Source organism: Neophocaena asiaeorientalis, unplaced genomic scaffold, assembly GCF_003031525.2.
Source record: "Neophocaena asiaeorientalis asiaeorientalis breed wild unplaced genomic scaffold, Neophocaena_asiaeorientalis_V1.1 scaffold100, whole genome shotgun sequence".
NCBI classification, from domain to species: domain Eukaryota; kingdom Metazoa; phylum Chordata; class Mammalia; order Artiodactyla; family Phocoenidae; genus Neophocaena; species Neophocaena asiaeorientalis.
This window is the reverse complement of record NW_020173955.1, coordinates 8,041,418-8,061,889: the sequence shown is the minus strand read 5'-3', so window position 1 is coordinate 8,061,889 and position 20,472 is coordinate 8,041,418. Positions and strand designations below refer to the sequence as shown.

Genomic DNA, 20,472 nt, shown 5'->3' with positions numbered 1-20,472 from the left:
TTTGAATTGAAGTTTAAAACAAAGCCCATCATCTTTACCAGCTTGTGTGGAAGGACATTTTTCTCTAGCTACCTTCCTCCCTGGATTAGGGCTCTTCTGATGCGCCAAGTCGTGAACTAGTTTTACAAAAAGGGCCCACAGCTTTTACTGGGAAGTTTAATTAATCATGAATAACTGGAATTTTCTGCCTTGTTTGTTGAGTGACGTTTTATTCTTGGCTACATCCTGACTATATAATTTGCCAAAGTCTGAGGAATAAAAGAGCATGGGGATTCAATGTCAGTCCCAGATAAGTTATTTTCTAATCCACTCTATGATGGTCTATCTAAAAAGTTTATTTTGTTAAAAATTCAGTTGCCCAAGAACACAAAGGTAGGTCAGGATGGAATCCAGGTAAATCTCTAAGAAAGATTAGTCAAGACATGGTCAGGATGTTGCTGAAGTGTAAGGCAACAGAGTGTTAGGGGTTACACCTTAACACTTTTATTTCTTTGTTGACTCTTTCTATATTCCATCCAATAATGTCTTTATTGATTAAATCATGTAGTAGCTGTCCAAGGTGCCCTTTCCCTTGTGATAGGTAAACACATGAATTTAGAAAGCAGTTCCCAGTGTTGATTTTACAAGAATAATAAGAGGGGGAACTGTGTTCCAAATCATTTTAGAAGCATTATCAGCTTTGATCAGTTTAATTTTTGTACATGTTACTTTCCTACCAAAAAATGGTGCATTGTTACATGTTTGTGCACATGCATGTATATGGGCATGAACTTGAGTGGGTATGTGTATGTGTGCATATGTGTGAGTGTAAATAGCTGGAATAAACTAAATCTAGGAAAGAAAGGGGGTATTTAGGCTGTGTGGGCAGGTTTCTAAGGTGTCTTTTAACAGCTTCTTTTGGAATGTCCTTTCCTTTTTTAGACGAGATATCTTCTGATATCACAAACTGCTCAGGACAGAACATGGATAAGGAGAGAAAACCATCTTACGTAACAGTATCTCCTTAGGCCTCAAATGATGAAAAGCAGTGATTAGGAAAAAAGCTTACTGGTGGGTTTCGAGTGATGCCAAATACCTCAATCACTCATATATTTTAGGAGAATGATTAAAGTTGAACTAATTCTCTAAGAAGCTTCCTCAAATAAACAACAAATTTGAAGGATTCAACAACAGACTCTGAAAAACAGACTTATACTGCTCTTCATAATTTTGGTATATTTAAGCATATTGAGATACTTAGGTTTTTTAGTGAATAGTGAAAAAGTCAGCAACAATTTAATGGCATACTCATTTTGTGAATGTATGTATGAGAGGAGGGCTTTGCTGCAAAATAGTGAGATCTAACTAATCACTACTAAACAAAAATTCTTCCCTAATCCAGGTTGTGATAGACCTGGTCTCCAGGGTGGACACTGAATGGGAACCTCTGAGTTGTTTCCTGTTTTGGATTGTGTTCCACATTTCCACTCAAGGGAGTAGGATTAGATTCTCTGCAGCACACACAGCTGTTTAGAGTGCAAAACTTATTTCACTACAGTCTCTGGAGCTTTTTGAGATTTAACTATATGCATAAAGGCAGTTGCAATTTCCATCATGATTCTCCCTTTAGCTGGGCACACATAAAGCAATACACACAGCTTTTATGGTTGTCTCTAGTTCCATTGTCTACTTCACACTCATATTTCACATACAGTTAAGTACATAATACAAGCTAGCTATTAGCTCCCAAGGGGCCCTCAGTAATCTGTGTTCTTTCCTGGGCCTCTCGGACCCATGGATTTCTTTCTCACTTCTCTAGAAATTCAGTTCTTCCTACCTTGGGACCAGATCAGAACTGTGCTTCTTTAAGTCACCTACAACCAACTAAGTGATTTTCTTGGATTCTACCCTTTAGCATTTTAACAGAATAAAGTTAAAAAGGATAGTTTCATTCCTAGCCACAGCAATCAGTCAAGAAAAAGAAATAAAAGATATCCAAATTGGAAGGGAAGAGGTAAAACTGTCACTGTTTGCAGATGACATGATACTCTATATAGAGAACACTGAAGACTCCACACAAAAACTTTTAGAACTAATATATGAATTCAGCAAGGTAACAGGATACAAGATTAATATACATAAATCTGTTGCATTTCTTTACACTAACAATGAAATATCAGAAAGAGAAAGTAAAAAAAAATCCAGTTTAAAATCACATAAAAAATATTTAGGAATAAACTTAACCAAGGAGGTGAAAGACCTATATGCTGAAAACTATATAAAACACTGATAAAGGAAATTGATGATGATTCAAAGAAATGGAAAGATAGCCCATGCGCCTGGATTGGAAGAATTAATATTGTTAAAGTGGCCATACTACCCAAAGCAATCTACAGACTTAATGTGATCCCTATCAAAATACTCATGACACTTAGAACTAGAATAAATAACCCTCAAATGTATATGGAACCACAAAAGATCCAGAATTGCCAAAGCAATTCTGAGGAAAAAGAACAAAGCTGGAAGCATAACCCTCCCAGACTTCAGGCAATACTACAAAGCTACCATAATCAAAACAGCATGGTATTGACACAAAAACAGACACATGGATCAATGGAACAGAATAGAGAGCCCAGAAATAAACCCACACACCTACAGTCAATTCATCTATGACAAAGGAGGCAAGAATATACAATGGAGAAAAAGACAGTCTTTTCAACAAGTGGTGTTGGGAAAGCTGGATAGCTACATGTAAATCAATGAAATTAGAACACTCCCTTACACTATATACAAAAATAAACTCAAAATGGTTTAAAGACCTAAATATAAGACATGACACCATAAAACTTTTAGAAGAGAACATCGGCAAAACATTCTCTGACATAAATCGTAGCAATATTGTCTTAGATCACTCTCCCAAGGTGATAGAAATAAAAGCAAAAATAAACAAATGGGGACAAATCAAACTTAAAACCTTTTGCACAGCAAAGGAAACCATCAACAAAATAAAAAGACAAGCTATGGGATGGGAGAAAATATTTGCAAACGATGTGACAGGCAAGGGGTTAGTATCCAAAATATATAAACAACTCATTCAGCTCAATATAAAAAACAAACAAACAACCCAATAAAAAATGGGCAGAAGACCTAAACAGACATTTCTCCAAAGAAGACATACAGATGGCCAACAGGCACATGAAAAGATGCTCAACATCACTAATTATTAGAGAAATGAAAATCAGAATCACAATGAGATATCACCTCACACCGGTCAGAATGGCTATCAAAAAGTCTACAAATAATAAGTGCTGGAGACGGTGTGGAGAAAAGAGAACCCTCCTACACTGTTGGTGGGAATGTAGACTGGTGCAGCCACTATGGAAAACGGTATAGAGGTTCCTTAAAAAACTAAAAATAGAGCTATCACATGATCCAGCAATCCCACTCCTGAGCATATATCCAGAAAAGACAAAAACTAATTCGAAAAGATACATGCACCCTAATGTTCATAGCAGCACTATTTACAATAGCCAAGACATGGAAACAATCCAAGTGCACATCAACAGGTGATTGACTTAAGATGATGTGGTATATATATAATGGGATATTATTCAGTCATAAGAAAGAATGAAATATGCCATTTGCAGCAACATGGATGGACCTAGAGAATATGATACTAAGTGAAATAAGTCAGACAGAGAAAGACAAATACTATCACTTACGTGTGGAATCTAAAGAATAATACAAATGAATCTATATACAAAACAGAAACAGACTCACAGACATAGAAAATAAACTTACGGTTACCTAAGGAGAAATGGAGGGAGAGAAGGGATAAATTCAGAGTATGGGATTAACAGATACGAACTACTATATATAAAATAGATAAGCAAAAAGGATTTACTGCATAGCACAGGGAACTATATTCAATAACTTGTAATAACTTATAATGGAAAATAATCTGGAAAAAATATATAACTGAATCACTTTGCTGTACTCTTGAAAATAACATAATATTATAAGTCAATTTTACTTCAATTAAAACAACTACATAACAACAACTACGAAAAAGATAGTTTCTGGCTTGCAGTCAAGGGAAAGAACCAAGATGGATTGCTCTGATCCCTTCTTCCTTTCTTGCTCTTATTTTATAGAGCTTCACCCAGTGTCTTGATTTTCTTCACAGTATTAGAGAGCTTACATAAATATTTTCCAGCCTTGTGATTATTTCACTTCAAATATCATAAATATTAACATTTCCCCAACCCAACTGTATTTTCATTATTCACCATGAGATTTCTGAGGAAGGATATATTTGATATAGAGATGCATTCACTGGTTAAATGTCTTGTCAGAAAGTTAAAAGAATTCTAGTATTTCTAATTACTAGTCTTGCTTTAGGAATAACAGCAACTTATTTATTCACCAATGTTTGTTAAAAACCTAACAATCCACAATATAAAGAATAGACTTCATAGTTCCTTCTTTCAAGTGGCTTAAGCTTAAGATGGGAACTAGATATTTAAGACCTCCATTATTGTTTTTTATCTACTTTTTTTTTCACATCTTTTTTGGAGTGTAATTGCTTTACAATGTTGTGTTAGATTCTGCTGTACAATAAGTTGAATCAGCTGTATGTATACATATATCCCCAAATCCCTACCCTCTTGAGCCTCCCTCCCACCCTCCATTATTAATAAGAAGTTTGATACATATAGAGTTGGGAAATACACCTTATACACATATGGTACATAATTGCTCATTTTCAAGGATGGTTTTAGAAGTCAAGTAAACTTTAAGCCTGAATTCTCTGATGATTAAAAACCATTCATTTATTCAAACACGTACACATAGACATGAAACATTTGCTTTCTGCCTTTTCAATAATAAGTAAAATGGGACACAGTTTGGGAAGATACTGAGACAGGGCTGGAGGAACACATTAGTATTTTGTTGGGGAGAGTTACTGAGGATGGAGTACTAGTCATAGATGTTTGCTCTGCAGTGCTTCAGCATCACATGTACTATCAAATTTTGTTTTCCTCCACGTACCCCTATCCCTTACCTCATTAGCATTCCTATCAGCAGCACCCTGCTTCTGGGGGACTCTCCTGGGAAACCACTCTTGGGTAGAAGGAACATGGACGTAAAGCTTTTCGCTTTTTCTGCTTGGCTATAAGATGGTTACTTCCCTCGCTCTTCGGATCTTAATTTCCTCATCAGACCTCTCAACTTCCCCTCATCATTCTCTTCTAAATGTTCCATTCCAGGGAGGAACCAGGCTTTTGTTCCACATTTCTGGGGACATGTTCTTTTTTCTGTCTAAATGTGGATTTTAATAAATTGTAAGCATACCTGTATCACATATTGGTTTTGCTACTACTTTTGGCAATTCATTATGTACTTACTGTGATGTCCCGTGTGTTAACTTTCCTGAGCTATATATTTTGCTTCTTTTATTGTTATTTTATAATTCATGGGTTAATGATGGTCAGTTCCCTGAGGACAATGGCCACTCCTTTCTTCTACTTTTATTCTATCAAAGTGCCTTACAACAGAAAGTGGTTCTTAAAATTTGATTGGATTTTATTGAACATTAACTGAATGGTTTTGCATTTTGTTTGATCAGTTTTGCTTGTGATATTGCCTGGTTACCTTTGACTAGTATGGATGTACAATTATTTCAAAGGTAGTTCAAGTTAGTTGAGTTGAGTTAGCCGAATATCTCAAGTTTTTAAGTCACTTTGTACACATTTACATAACATTGATTCATTCTCTGTCCCTCCTTTTAATTTGAAAAGGTTATTTGAAATTGACAGCAATAAGCTGTTCATGCTGCTGCCAGTATCCTGGCACTCAGCCTTCGATTCATGTCATTCCTTCACTTCATCTTTATTAAATGTTTACAAATCATTTAGGTTCAAGCTACAAGCCTGCAATTGTGGCTAAATGCTTGCAATGACAGCTGTTTTCTTCTGCCAATATTTGAATGCAGTTTTCTTGATCAGTTTTATTTTTGAGTGTGCAATTTGCAGTTACCTCCTGGAAAAAGAAGCATGGTAATGAATTTCAGATGTGGCATGAATTACTTATTTGTACCTTCGTGCAAAATCAAACACATTTGGGGCAAATTTTGTTTACTCTTTGGTTTCAAAGAATAAAATTGTGCCAATAGTTCAACAAGTGCAAAGGCAATCCTTACAAATGGGGCAATTTGTTGATTTCAGAGACTATAGTTTGAAATTTTCTGCTGGAGAAAGAAATAATGAGTCAGTACCAGTGCACATTCCTGAAGTTACCCAGGCTTGCAATTCTAGTCTAATCTGCTTCTTTTTGCTTCTATGGGGAGAGGAAAGTTCATTCTACAGATTGTGTTAACTAGCTTTAACAAGAGTCTTCTTGTCTTTGATGGGAAGTAAATCTGTGATAAAGTTTAAATTGAACAGAAGATACTTATGTGAATACTCTTCTAATATTTGATGATATTCACAGAATCTAAAGGAGATGTCAGCTGTGCATCAGATATTGAAAGGATCTCCTATCACTTTGGTAACCAAAACACACTTTGAGGCCAAAATCAGAATCAACCTCCTCCTCTTTCACAACTCTACATGAAATGAACCTCCAAACAACAATGTTTGTGCCTTGAGTATAAGGGGGATGCCTATAGAAGGTAGGGGTATCACAGCACCAATCCTTACCATAGCCAAAACATAACTGCAAGTTTCACTTACTGACAATTTAAGGGCAGTTACAGCATTTTACACTTGCAGGTTTTATAGACAGGTGCAAGATCTCTTGTTTTCTGGTTAAAATGTCCCCTTTTCCTCTACATTGCACATATGTGTCCTTGGTTTGGGGATATAGTCCTAACCAGGACTCATGGCCAATAATATTTAGGGATCAGAGCATTGGTGATGACAACAAGAAAGGTGAGAGAAATGAAATGGAAATATTATTCTGTCCTATAAGTAGAATGTATATTTTAGATGTTTTCTCTTCATTACTTCCCATATCCCACGTAAAGTATTCTGACCTTGCCCTCTCGTTTTTATAACTGAATGCAGCTTCCTGAAGTTAAGATTAAGTTAGGCCATTGGTTCTCACACTTCAGCAGGGATCAAAATCATAGAATTGTTAAAACACAAATTGCTAAGCCCCATCCCCAGAGTTTCCAATTCAGTAGGTCTGATGGGGCCCAAGATTTTGCATCTCTAATAAGTTACAGGATAATGCTAATGTTTCTGATCTGGGGACCACACTTTGAAAATCATTGAGTTAAACAGTTATACAACTTAGTCTTCTGTTGCAGAAGAGTGATCATATTGACCTCTTTCATCCTTCCACCTCAAATAATTGTCACTCAATTTTTATGAAGGAATTTTAAAGAATTTTCTGACTATGCATGAATCAGATATACATATTATCTATAAAATGTATATTAAAATGAGTCTTAAATTAACTGAAATTTTATGACTACAGTGTTTGGAAAAGTAAATTATGAAACAATGCTAGATTTTTCAGGAGGAAATCAATGCAATTACACTGCATCAGCTTATTTTAAAAGTAATTAGGTTTTCCCTGTAAACTCAACTCCTATCCATTTATATGGCCTTAGAGAATTTTCAGATACTCAAAGGTAGTTAACAAGTAAACACAATGAACTATTAGTAAGTTAATACCCATTTTACTTTGTGCTTGAAATATTTCTTTTCTGTTAATATAATAATTTACTCAATTATAGTCTTCCTTTTGCAAAATATCTATTTTCTGAGATCAAAGCTCTTCGCTGGGCTGTATAATTACATGTAACAAAAATTAGGCGTTTCCTCACAAAACTAACAGGAGAAAACAGAGACCTTAATGACATTAGTGAGGATCAGCAAAAGGTTAGTGTTTGAAAGTTGTTTGGTAATGACAATGCCAAGTATGCTAAGCTACTTGATTACACTATAGTTTATAAATCCCCTTTTGGATATGTGATCATTTAAGTTTCAAATGAAAGAAGCCGAAGAGAGACATCCCTAGCATCTGAGAATCTGTACATGTTAGTTCAAGTTTCTTTTTTTTAAAGTAGATGTATAGATAAAAACATTTTTCCTTTTCAAAATAGTATTTTAGTTATCCTTATGTTTATAAAGAAACGTGAGGAGGATAATTGATGGCCCCCAAGAGCTTAGAGCTTTTTAACCCTGAGTGTAATTTTTTCATTCCTTTAGGCTCTCCAAAAGGCAACAGTTTTTTCTTTTTAGCTTTTTAGTTGCTCCTGTGTCATAGGTAATAATAATACAAATCAAATAAAATCATTGAAAATACAGTTGAAAATTGAAAAAAAATTTTTGGCAAAGAAAACTTTATAATTGAAGTATGGTATTTAATTTAGCTGAGTGGTAAAATTTTTCCCAGTGGAAATGAGGAAGGATGAGCTAACTATGGTATGACATGTATCTAAGTATGTAGGTGCTAATGTATAGGTATCCTACACATGCAATCTAGAACAATGTGGAAACTGACAAACTGGCGGGATCCTGATAACTGCAAAGAAAGGCTCTGTCCAGATACATAAAGATCAATGAAACATGGTTTTTCAAAGTTCAAAACAAATTGAAAAAACAGTTTTACTGGACAAACAATGCCTTAACCTGAAAAAGTGGCTCTAACATTCGTTTTTTCACTGTTGGCTGTGATGTGCAGGACATTTGGTTATTGGGGGTTTGCTAGGGTGGTGCACAATGCCATTTCCCCAGGACTGAGGCATTTCCAGTGATGTGGGACATTAAGTTTTCAAACCAGGAAAATCTTGGGTAGACAGGGATGGTTGGAAACTCTAGGGTATGCTTTCACATCTCTCAATTATACCTTAGATAACACAAGCCAGGTATTGCACTCTGGAATTGGCTCCACAATCAGCTTCATTAGACGTTTGTATCAAGTTCATTTTTTGATGGTATGGTTTCTTTAGCAAGTTAGTAATGATACTTGTAAAACCTGCATGAGGTTAGTAATGACTTAATTGCCAGCTATGCAAAATATTCTACATTTAATTTTTTGAAAGTTCAATTAAGTGAACAAATTCCTTTGAATTGGGCAATTGATGCTTTCTCTTATTTGCCAGGTCCCAAATGATATTTTTTTCCTACAAGAATGGGGCTCTTGGAAACTTATATATGATAAAAAAAATTCTTTCTCAGCTTGAACTAGTGATTTCTAACTCCATATCCCTTGAAGAAGATAACATAGTGACTATGCACTAAAGATCCAACTTCCTTTTGGAGCAGATGAATATCTGTTGTCTTTGAGGTAGATAATATTTCATGGAGAAATGAATAATTTCTAAAACTTAATATTTACATGACTCCAGGTATGTAACACTGAAATGATCTTCATGTAATGTGATAGCTGCCAAAGATGGGACCTGTCTTTGAAATTCTCAGCGTGAATGGCCTCCCCAGTATCACGCTCAGTTGGCAAAAATTACCTGAGAAAAACTGCTTACTGTGAATTGATATTTGGATGTTATATTTTAAACCCTTTGGTTTTGCACAAAATTGAAAAACTCTGGACAAATAGATGAATAAAATTTAAAGGATCATGTTTTCACTAAATGTTAAAACATGGAAAGCTGGTTCAAAATATATTTATAAAATAGAATACATTTATTTATTTATCTATTTATGGCTGTGCCGCACTGCATGTGGGATCTTAGTTTTCCGACCAGGGATTGAACCCACACTCCCTGCACTGGGAGCTGAGAGTCTTAAACACTGGACTGCCAGGGGAGTCCCTAAAATAGAATACATTTTAAAATATCTAGTGGTATTTAAATTAGGTGGCGACTGTGATTGGTAATAGTGCATTCAAAGGCACGACTGACTTTAACACTGAAACACAGTTCAGATTTCAGCCATTACATTAAAAATGTCGTCAGCTTTAAGTTATGTACTGATAAACTGTACCTGTTGAAAAATATATGTGGGAAAAAGAAATAATTGTAATACAAACACGACCCATCTACAGGCATTCATTTATTCTGATCCAGCAACCATGGTAAATATGTTTGGATTACTGGTCATAAGTATGCAACATTTAAAAGGGAGTGGAGATCTTTATTAAAACAGAAGGCTCCTCAAACTCCACAATGATGTCAGTAATGTAGGTCCTTGGAGCACATTATTGTTTCAAGCGGAGGTCCCCACACTTTCACATTGGTTATAAAATATTATTTTGTGCTGCTGGCCTGGAATGAGAATGTCATACATCTGCAGGCAATCAGAAGAAACTGGACTGCATGTTTGATTGGCTCAATAATAAACGGGCACAAGTGTGACCTGACTTATGTTAGTCAGATTCCCTAGACAGATTATCCTGTTGTTATCATATGAAATAACCCCCTTTTATCAACAATTAAGTAAATCCACATTTATGGGCACTTTGCAAAATTGTGAGGTGGGAAGAAATCCAACTTAAGCCTTAAGTCATCCAAAAAACTTTTAACCCTACTTTTAATGATACAGACCCCCAATCCCAAATTTTTGAAATTAGTTGAATTATGCAAAACAGTTTGGGTTGGAAATGCCCTGTGTGCACACAATCAATGAATATGTATTTAGCATCTACCATAAGCATTTAATAGTTTTAGCTTAAAATTAAAAAGAAATTCCCAAAGAAGTAAGGATTATAAATATTTTAAAAGTAACTTACTTTGTAAGATAGTCTAAATCTTTAAGAAAAATTAAATAGGATTTCATTTTTATTATTCACTTTTTATTATACAGTTTCTACTGTAACCAATGCATGTTGTAAATCCTGAATATGTTTTATTCTAGAAATTTTTCATTCGATTCTAGGCATTGTTCTTGCTTTCAACCACAACTGTCAATGGTGGACCATAAACTACTTTGACAGTTTCTGATAAACGATCCATTCATTTACCTGGGTTTTCTTCTCCTAAGTACCATTAAAACATACACCTGAAGTGTAAAAAACAATTCAGTATGTAAAAGTCAATACTTCAAAAATTTCAGTAAAACTTTTCAGTTTCAGGAAAAATACCACCAAACCTTCCAATATAATTATATATTTAAATAACACAATTAACAGTTGGTATTTTAAATAAATTCAAGGTATTTTTAAACCAGTATTCACTCAAATACACACACCATATATATTTTATATAAATATATATTTATTTGTAAATATCTATTTATTTATATATATAAATAACCTCATGAGGTTATCTCTTTGACATAATCCTTAAATTAAATATCTGAATATCAAGCAGATGCTGAAGCATTCATCATCAATATTGGAATTCTGACTCATGACAGTAACACAAAACAGATGCTAATACGATAGGTTCTCTGAAAAGTGACACCATCACAGCATGGGTTAGCTCTTGATGTGGGATACTTAAAATTTGAACACAAAATATAAAATAATAAAAGTCAGAGCCTGATAGGTTTCCTTACTTCATTTATAAACCATTTAAAATCTACTATATACAGAAGATAAAACTCAACACTGGTAAATAAGGGGCAGCATTCTAGAGGACCAGCAGTTGCTTCTTTCACTTAATGCAGCAGCTAGGTGACCCCAGTTGAACCCTTCAGTGTTGAGGGAGGAAGGTGCTCTTCCTCATTCAGGCAGGTAGAAGGTAAGAACTCCTGGGCCCTTTCCATTGGCCAGGGGGTACCAGGCACTTATGGTGTCTTATGGGGTTTACCCAGTCAGCCCCTGGTAGTGAAAAAGTAGTCTGGAGCTTCTATTGCCACACTAGGCAGATCTAAAAGGGTTTGCTAAGTAGGCAAAGAGGAAGAAAATCCCTTAGCACAGTCCAGTTAGTTAATATCCTACATGTCTTCAAAGCCCAAGATTCTTATCACTTTGCTAGCATGAGTCTACAGCTGTTTCTAGAATACACAGTGATGTGTACTCTTTGTGAAAATAAACAGAAAAACCCAAGCGGACAGTGCCATGGTGCAAGTGATATAAGCGAAATGTGCTCAAAGGAGAGCTTAAAAATAGATATAAATGTGAGTGGGGGACACTCCCTCAAAGGTAATGAGAAGCAGAAGTCCCATTTCTTTATTCCTCTGTGAGGAAAACAAGTCAGTGGCAAGTTCAATAAAAAGAGTTTGAGACCTTAAAGGCGGACATTTGTGGAGTAGCTTGACAGCACAATTTCAAATTCCAAATGAAAAATTTGCTTCTTTTGACAGCTGTGACTCTGGCCCCATCTGTCTGGGTTTGAACGCTGGCTCTGTACTCACCACCTGTGTGACCCCTAGTTCTCAAACTTGGCTGCACACTGGGACCACATGGGGAGCTTTAAAAAAATACTGATTCTTGGAACCCACCCCCCAGAGACTGTTATTTAATTGGGGTGGGGTGTGGCTTGGACATGGAGAAGTTTTAAAGGCTCCCAAGTGACCCTAAATATGTGCAGCTAAGGTTGAGAACCACTGATGACCTCTCTGAGACACAGTTCCTCATTTGCAAAATGATGATGGTACTGGCAGCAACTACCTTTTAGGACTATTGTGATGATTGAATATGATAATGCAGGCAAAGCACTTAGCACAAAGTCTGGCGAGTGGGAAGCTCTCAGTAAATATGAGCTGTTGTCATCCTCACCACAGGTGCACCTGGGCAAGAACTTTCTCATTAGCATTGAAAGTCATGCTTACCTTGGCACACGTTATGCTCACTCTGCTCATAGCCTGTTGCACACTGGATCCGGTGAGAAGGGTTGGAGGGAATGCGCTGAGGGTCAGCTGGGTTCCGCCGGATGACAAAGTTATTTCGGCCAGTCTGCACTTCAGCAGCAGCACTGGCGACAAAACCACCCCCAGGCACCGCTCCACTGGCTGCCATGCCACTGGCTGCTACACCCCCAGTGCCTGTACTAGAGGTCACAGCTGCATTTGTAGCTGCACCCACACCTTCAGCTGCTGGTGTTTCTTGCTGTGGTTGTTCATTGTTGACAATAATCTGAGCTGTTTTAGGAAGGCAGAGGTATCCTCCATAGTGGTTGACGCATTTCATTCCACCTTTGCAAGCGTCTGGGACAATGTCACATTCATCAATATCTGTGGTCAGTAATAAAATAAGTCAGGAATCTTCTTAGAGGGGAAACTCAATATGTAAATATATGCTTATGCCTTTTGGGTATAATACAGGCAGGACATGAAGGACATATGAGATGGAGACAGAGAGCTACGTTCAGATGGGAAGTCTGAAAGTTGGCTCACCTTTGCACTGCTGTCTTACAGGATCCCACTCATATCCATCTGTGCATTGCTGTGAAGAAAACATCAAGATGGGGCCAGGAGACAGTTAATTGAGTATCCATTCTCTGAGAAGTCACTCTAAAAGCTTCATACTTATGGCAACAATCTTTGTGCTAGAGTCCTAGATAGATGATGAGATGGGTAGTTTACCATTCTGTAGCTATTTTAAAAAGACACATCTGTGCACTGGACCGCTTCAGGGATCCCTTCTCAATCACCAGCTGTCTCAACTCTTTTGTTGTATTTGCGTTGGGTCCAGTTGCCCATAACCATCTTCTTGGAATTCCTTTCTCTCTGTCCCAATACTAATATTCTGCAATCTCTCTGACTGCTTTTTTGCTTTATTTGCCCCTTCTTCCACACTGTAAATTTTACCAAAAAAAAAAAAAAAAAAATTCAGCTGAGTTCTTTTCTTCAGCCCTTGACAATTTCCTCTCTCTCTCCAAATCCTCTTAGAGCATTCCAGACATGGCTTTCCTTATCATTCCTATTCAGTAGAGTCCTGAGCCTCCTTCTCACACCATGGCCTGCCTTCTAGCTTTAGTTCCTACGGGTCCTCTCTAGTTCACTCACTGAAGGAACCATCTGTCAAGTACCTTCTCACACCAGGCACCACCCTAGTCCCTGGGAAAGCAAAGATGATTAATACCTTGTTCCTGTTCTCAAGCAGCTCACAGGCCTGAAGAGGAGACAGACAGGTAGATAAGTTGGAGTAAGATGTCAGGTGTCGTGACACAAGTCTACCTGTGGAAGGAATGATGGACCCTACCCAGGGCTGTGGGTGGACATGACAGGGTGGAAGGGAAGGCTTTATGGGCGAAGTTACAAGTGAATTGGGCATTACAGGACTTTTTTCCAGAGAGATATGGGGAGTCTAGGATGAGGGACCACGTAAGCAAAGGCGCAGAGTTGTTAAAGAAGGAAGGAGTTACAAGTATTCCTGGGTGGGTGGAGTGAGGTTAGAGAGGTAGGCAGGTCCAAACCTGGGATGCCTTTCTTTGGGATAGACGGAAACTGAATTCTACCTTAAAGGTCAGTGAATCTCAAGCTCCATTATACTTAAGAATCATTCTGGTGCTTGTTAAAATGCAGATTCCTGGGCCCAACCAACGGTTCTGATTCTGTAGGTTTGGTTGGGGGCCTGGAATCTGAATTCCTAACAGGCATCTCAGGTGATTCTGATACAAGTCATCTACGGGCTACTTCTTGAGAAATGCTGGTATAAGTGATGAGGCCTCTGAAGAAATTTTAAGCTCAAGAAAACATCTGATCAGATGCAGATTTGAGGAAGAGGCTTCAGGAAGGATTGAGGAAAAGTAGAGTAAACAAATAAATAAACTTAAATTCTTTTGTAAGAACCAAGTAAGTAAATAGTAAATTTACTTATATAGCTGAATGGAGACAGAGAGATGAGTTTAGGTATTTTACTGATTTCTGAGACTTAACGGGGTGAAAACTAAACTCACTTCATCTCCCAGACTAATTCTTTCTAGTTTCCCCAACACTGTCCAAGGCACTACCACCTTTCTCAGCACCCAGGATTACAACTTTAACATCAACTTTTCCAATTATTTTCCTTCAAGCTCTGCTGACTTTGTTTCCACTTTTATCTCTCCCACGTTGGTGTAAGCCTTCCTGGCCTCATGAGTAGGCAAGTCTCCTTAGGTGGTCTCCATATCTCTACATGCTGCACACAAGCCTCCATGACAATCTTTCTTTGCTCTCTTGGTTACGTTGCCCCTCCATCTAAGGGCTCACAGTGGCCTGTAGACCTTTCATCTCCCACTATTGCCATCTCTAGGTTCTCCCCACTACCTAGCTTGTTGTCACCTCCTGGACTTGACTTGGCTGTTTTCACTTCTAGCCTTTGATTATGCCACTTTTTCTGATTCAGGTGCCTCTTCAGCCTTTCTAGAATAATCCAAAGTCATCACTTCCTTCAAGAACCAGCACAGAGTTCTACCTCCTTCAATATGCCAGTATGAACATTAATTACCTCCTTGCTTTTGTATTTCTTTAGCAACATGTATAATACTTTGTACTTTTCAAAAGTATTTTCCCAAGGTAAATTCCCTAAGGTTAAGGTCTGAATTTTTTTAGTAAGCAAGTAAACTTAAATTCTTTTGATAGTGATGAGCATTGCTTATGCACACGGCAGATACTTGATGAGTGAATAACTGAATGGACCCTATCTTTAACATGAAAGAATATGAGGCTGTCTTGTGGATATGAACCCATCCTTCTGAAAAGTATCTTTCAAGCCAGGCAAAATGACAGTGCACTTGAATAAATCTGTATGCTAAATAGAGAAGACTTGCAGTTTGCTTTAGGTCTTCAGTTCCAGTACATTCAATATGGATCTACTATTAAACAAGCCTAGAGTGAATTTAGTTTCACCACTTACTGGCTGTGTAGTCTTAAGCAAGTTAGATACGTCTCTGATCTTCAGTTCCACTATCAGCAGAAGGAAGAGGATGTCACTTACCTCATACTTTGCTGTGAGGATGAAAGGAGACAGTGTCTCCACAGTGGAATTACTAAAAATATAGCTACATTTTGTCCTTTAGCCATGAACTAATAGGCATACACAATTCAAAAGAGAATAGCTCTAATCTTAGCACAAAAAGGGTGTCATATTTGGGAAACCTGTTATAATATGATGAACTCTAGTTAGTGGTCTTAAAACTACAGTGTTTACTCCACAGGGAACTTTCTCTGCTAAAGATGAGTAAGATTTAGGTGATTAGCAATGGGCAGGGGGTACAAGATAAGCAATTGTAAAAGCAATAAAATCTTTTGTTAGATGAATATAAAAGTGGGTAGCTAATTTAATTTTAGCTCCCTAAGAAGGTAGTAAGTTTAGCCTGAATAACAAAACAATTTCATTTGAAGATAAACAACACATGTATTCATTTATCTTCAGCAGAGAAAGCAACTACATTTACCATTAAGTTAACAAAATATTTATATTAAATCCCATTTGATTTATAGTTGATATAAACAACAAGGAATATTTGCCAGATGAATACATTCTAGGGATAATATCAAAAAAGTGAGATAATGTTTATTATCAGTAATTGACATTAGCTCACTTTTAAGAGTTTTATTTTCAAAAATTTTTCACATTCTTTTGAGTGAGATTACTTAATTTTAAATTGGGAGCAAGCAGAAAAATATGTTTTTCATATTCTGATCCAGGACAAATGTCATTTGCCTCACAACACTGATTAAAGACTAGAAAACACAAAACAGAGGTGCAAACAAACTCACCAGAAGTGAGGTAAGCACTGCCCTCTGTTCTCACCATATCCATTCCTGGCAGTGGGAGGGGTTAGATGATATATTCAATATTGTATTAAACATTGGTTATATCCATACAATTAACTAATTAATCAAAATTACTTGGAAATATCAGATATGCTAATTAGAAAATGCAAAACTAAATTTCATACAATGCATTTTAAAACCATTTTGCCAAATATCACATCCTGGTAACACGTAAAGTCTATCTGAATGGCATTTATATGAGTTATCAGTTATACTGTAAATGAATAATAGCCTTTATGAAGTCAAGAAAGTCCACTTACATGAGAACATAAGTCACATGCACAAATGAGGTGATGGGCTTTTGTGATGTTTAACATTCCTATTTGACTTGTCTTACTCCTTGAGTTCTGGTTTCATCTGCATGTATACAGGAATTCAGGTTTTCCAATTACTTATACCCATTAATTTGTTTAATGTGTCAGAAACATGTAGCTTACTTTGGGTTTTGTTTTAAAGGGGTTTCCCTTTTTGGCCTTGCACAAATCCTTGCATTTTGGTCTCTGTCTCAAATGGTGATCTAAGAGAACTTTTGTTGTTGTATTTTTAATATCTTTATTGGAGTAAAATTGCTTCACAATGTTGTGTTGGTTTCTGCTGTACAACAAAGTGAATCAGCTATATGTATACATATCTCCTCATAACCCCTCCCTCTTGGACCTCCCTCCCACTCTCCCTATCCCACCCCTCTAGGTCGTCACAAAGCATCCAGCTGATCTCCCTGTGCTAAGCAGCAGCTTCCCACTAGCCATCCATTTTACATTTCGTAGTGTATATATGTCCATGCTACTCTCTCACTTCGCCCCAGCTCCTCCCCCGCCCCCACCCACCCCCCACCAAGTCCATTCTCTACGTCTGAGTCTTTATTCCTGACCTGCCACTAGGTTCATCAGTACCGTTTTTTCAGATCCCATATATATGTGTTAGCATACGGTATTTGTTTTTCTCTTTCTGACTTACTTCACTCTGTGTGACAAACTCTAGGTCCATCCACCTCGCTACACTAAGTGAAGTTTTGAAAGGACAGGCAATTTACAACGAATCTTAAACATGAAACTTGCTAACGTTTATTATCCACCACAGCGAACAGCCCACATAGACTGGCAGGAGTGGATAAAGTCTCCCTTGTGCCACAGAATCCCTATGAACCGCACTTATCTCAAATTCCATCACCCCTTACCGTGTACGTGATGGTTTCTTCGGTGTCCTGTGACTTGACCAACGCCAGAGTCAGCATAATTAGGAAAAGGGCTTTCACCATCGTGAATCTCAAAGAAAACACAGCACAAACCGATCCTTAGTATCTGCTGCGGGGGAAATAAAACTTTAGCTGTAAAGTAACAAGCAAGATAGCGAAGGCGGAGGAGGCTGAGGCTCCATCATACCCAACTTACAATTTACTTTCTCATCTCCCCTCCCCCTCCTCAACCTTCCCTTGGCCAAACGAGGCACCAAAGACTGTAAAACGGCTGCAGAATTACATTTCACTTTACTCTGTCCGGCTTCGCTGAAATATATACAAAAGATATACAGCGTGCATTTTATACTGCACCTACACAACAGGCTCGAGAAAGGGAGTGAAAGAGAAAGAGTACAGTGTCATTAATTTCAAAGGAGACGGTTCATTTTTTTCCGAGGGCTGAAGTGGGGCAGCAAATCTCATATTCCCTTGAACGTTAAGGCTTTCCCTATAAGCTCACCTCCAGCTAGTTAAGTTCCTTGCACAGCTCAGCAGAAAAACCTGTGAACAAATATGAATTACTTTGGCTTCAAACTTCTTCTTCTTTTTTTTTTAAACAAAACACCAGAACAAAACTCGGGAGCAATCTCCTCCCCTAGGATAGAATACCTGCCCTTCAGAGCTCCTTCTTACATTCCCCAGCGCAAACTCTCAAAGTGGCATTTCCAGGCGTTCTCTTTGCGCAGCTTTGTTTAAAACCCCCAGGTTGTGTAGAGGAGCAGCCCAAAGCGTCTCATGCCCTCGTGCCTTATCAGTCCCTCGGTCCCCGAAATGCTACCTTCAGGATCGGGGCTGCCTAGGGCCGGAACTGGGCAACCACACAGCGGCCCGAAGTACCAATTTCAGGGCAGCCGGCCAGGCACCCCCAGGGAGGCGAGGTCCCTTTTCTCAACTGTATGTTATCAGGCAGCCGTCCCCGGGGAGCTGCTCAGCGCTCCAGTTTCTAACCAGCTCCTGTGGAATCCAGGTGCGGCTTAAATCTCTGGCCCCCTGAAACTTTCAAAACCTTGTTTATGGGCAAAGCCCTGTCGGCTGATTGTCGGCACGCACACACATGCCCATCCAAACAGATGTCACCCCGTACTCGCACATGCTGACAGATCGCATTCCTAGACCACACACCTCCACCTCCCTCTCTGCCTGAGAGATCCTGCACAGTGTGCGGCAGTTCTCAGGTCCACTGCACCCCTCAGGTCACCCCACTTACTCCTCGGCGCGCGGCCCCGCGGGCACTGGGCGAGCTGGTGTGACCCCCGCTTCGGGGCTCCTACCTGCGCGGCCGCTCTGCGCTCCGGGCCCGGGCAGCGAGGGGAGAGAGCAGGGGAGGGCAGCCCCGTGGGTCTGAACTGGCGAGGTCTGGCAGCGGCCGCGGCGGCGGCAGGAGGAGGAGGAGAAAAGGAGGGAAAGGGGAGGGCGAAGGGGGGCGGAGGGGAGGGCGAAGAGGGGCGGAGGAGAGAGCTGAGGGAGGCGCGAAAGGGCTGAGCCGAGGGCTGCAAACCCGGCGGGAGTGCGCGCTGCGCAGCTGGGTCTGCGCCCCCTTCTACAGGGGCTCTCCACCACCCGCCTGCCCTCCCCTGCCATCCCCTCACTCTTCGTTCCCAGACGCGCCGGAACTCCAGGCAGAAGATGGCACGTTTGGCATGTGACGTTTGGGATTTGAATCGGCCTTGTGATGCTCCAGCCTCCCAGGCAATTTCTTGTGCGCCGCGGAGTGGAAAAAGGCTCTCCTAGTAGAGCTTGTTGTGAGCGTCCTGAGAAATTTATTATTATTATTATTATTATTATTTTTCCCCAATAGGTGAATCCTAGGAGAGTAAATTAACTCCATTCGTAGAACTGGTTCTTTCGCCTTTTCTTTAAGATACTTTTTTTTCTTATTGAAGGGTGGGAAAGTGCCTGCTTCCTCAAAGGTAGAAAAAAGAGAATTCATTCATTCCACCAGTATCTGTGACTTACTATGTGTGAGGGGTTGGGAATGGCCCAGGTAGAACTCACACTCACAAGATCGTGAGCTTGGGTTGTCCTCTGGTCTCTCAAACCTCCGTTTTTTATGGGCCCCTTGTCTCATCTACTGCTTTTCTTCTCTCCCCTCGTTCCCTTGTGGGAGTCTCCAGTACTGGTCATTCAACTTTGGGCATTTCACTCTCACCTTTCACACTAATGGTGGAATTTCAGGAATCTGGAGAGAAAAAAAAATATTTTTTTCTGGCTTCTTCAAATCTTACCACACAGATTGCAGTTATCTTTGAAAGCTCTAACTCTAAAGTCAGATTAAGAGTTTGCCTCCAAACAAATTAAGAGTCATGCCTTCTGAAGCAAATACGGTTTCATGAACGAGACAAATGAGACAATATGCAAGCTGAAGGTATTCACTCTGACCTCAGCAGCTCCTTCCCCTTTCCTGCAGACCAGAGGACGGGCAGGGAGATGGCAGGGAGGGCAAGAGAGAGAGACTGCCAGGTGGAAGCCTCTCTCCATATCTCTGGGGTATGCAATGGGTCGCCAACCCTGCCAGTTTGGCTGCAAGCCACGCAATATTGGACAAGATCAGAGGAGCTTCATGAGCCTGAACCTTACTTTAGTACATGGGGTTTTGCTAACAGTACTGAAGATTTTGGTACCAAAATTCAAATGTTTGTT

At 38.9% G+C, this 20,472-nt stretch overlaps 1 protein-coding gene across 4 annotated transcripts in view; it reads right to left on the bottom strand.

Annotated features, from left to right (window-relative positions):
- Nucleotides 1-19,221, bottom strand: part of EFEMP1 (EGF-like fibulin extracellular matrix protein 1) — a 66,941-nt gene extending 47,720 nt beyond the window's left edge. Inside the window, exons 1-5 of one of the 4 annotated variants that reach the window (XM_024752985.1) lie at nt 19,104-19,192; nt 18,293-18,333; nt 17,773-17,860; nt 13,230-13,278; nt 12,666-13,067 (exon numbers count right to left, since the gene is read on the bottom strand). In XM_024752985.1, the coding sequence (XP_024608753.1) occupies nt 12,666-13,067; nt 13,230-13,278; nt 17,773-17,853 (532 nt within the window). In that variant the 5' untranslated portion in view covers nt 17,854-17,860; nt 18,293-18,333; nt 19,104-19,192. Of the gene's footprint in view, nt 1-12,665; nt 13,068-13,229; nt 13,279-17,772; nt 17,861-18,292; nt 18,334-18,441; nt 18,464-19,039; nt 19,084-19,103 lie in introns of those variants that run through there. The other 3 variants (XM_024752986.1, XM_024752987.1, XM_024752988.1) reach the window with 3 other exon arrangements.
- Between the last annotated feature and the right edge of the window lie 1,251 nt (nt 19,222-20,472).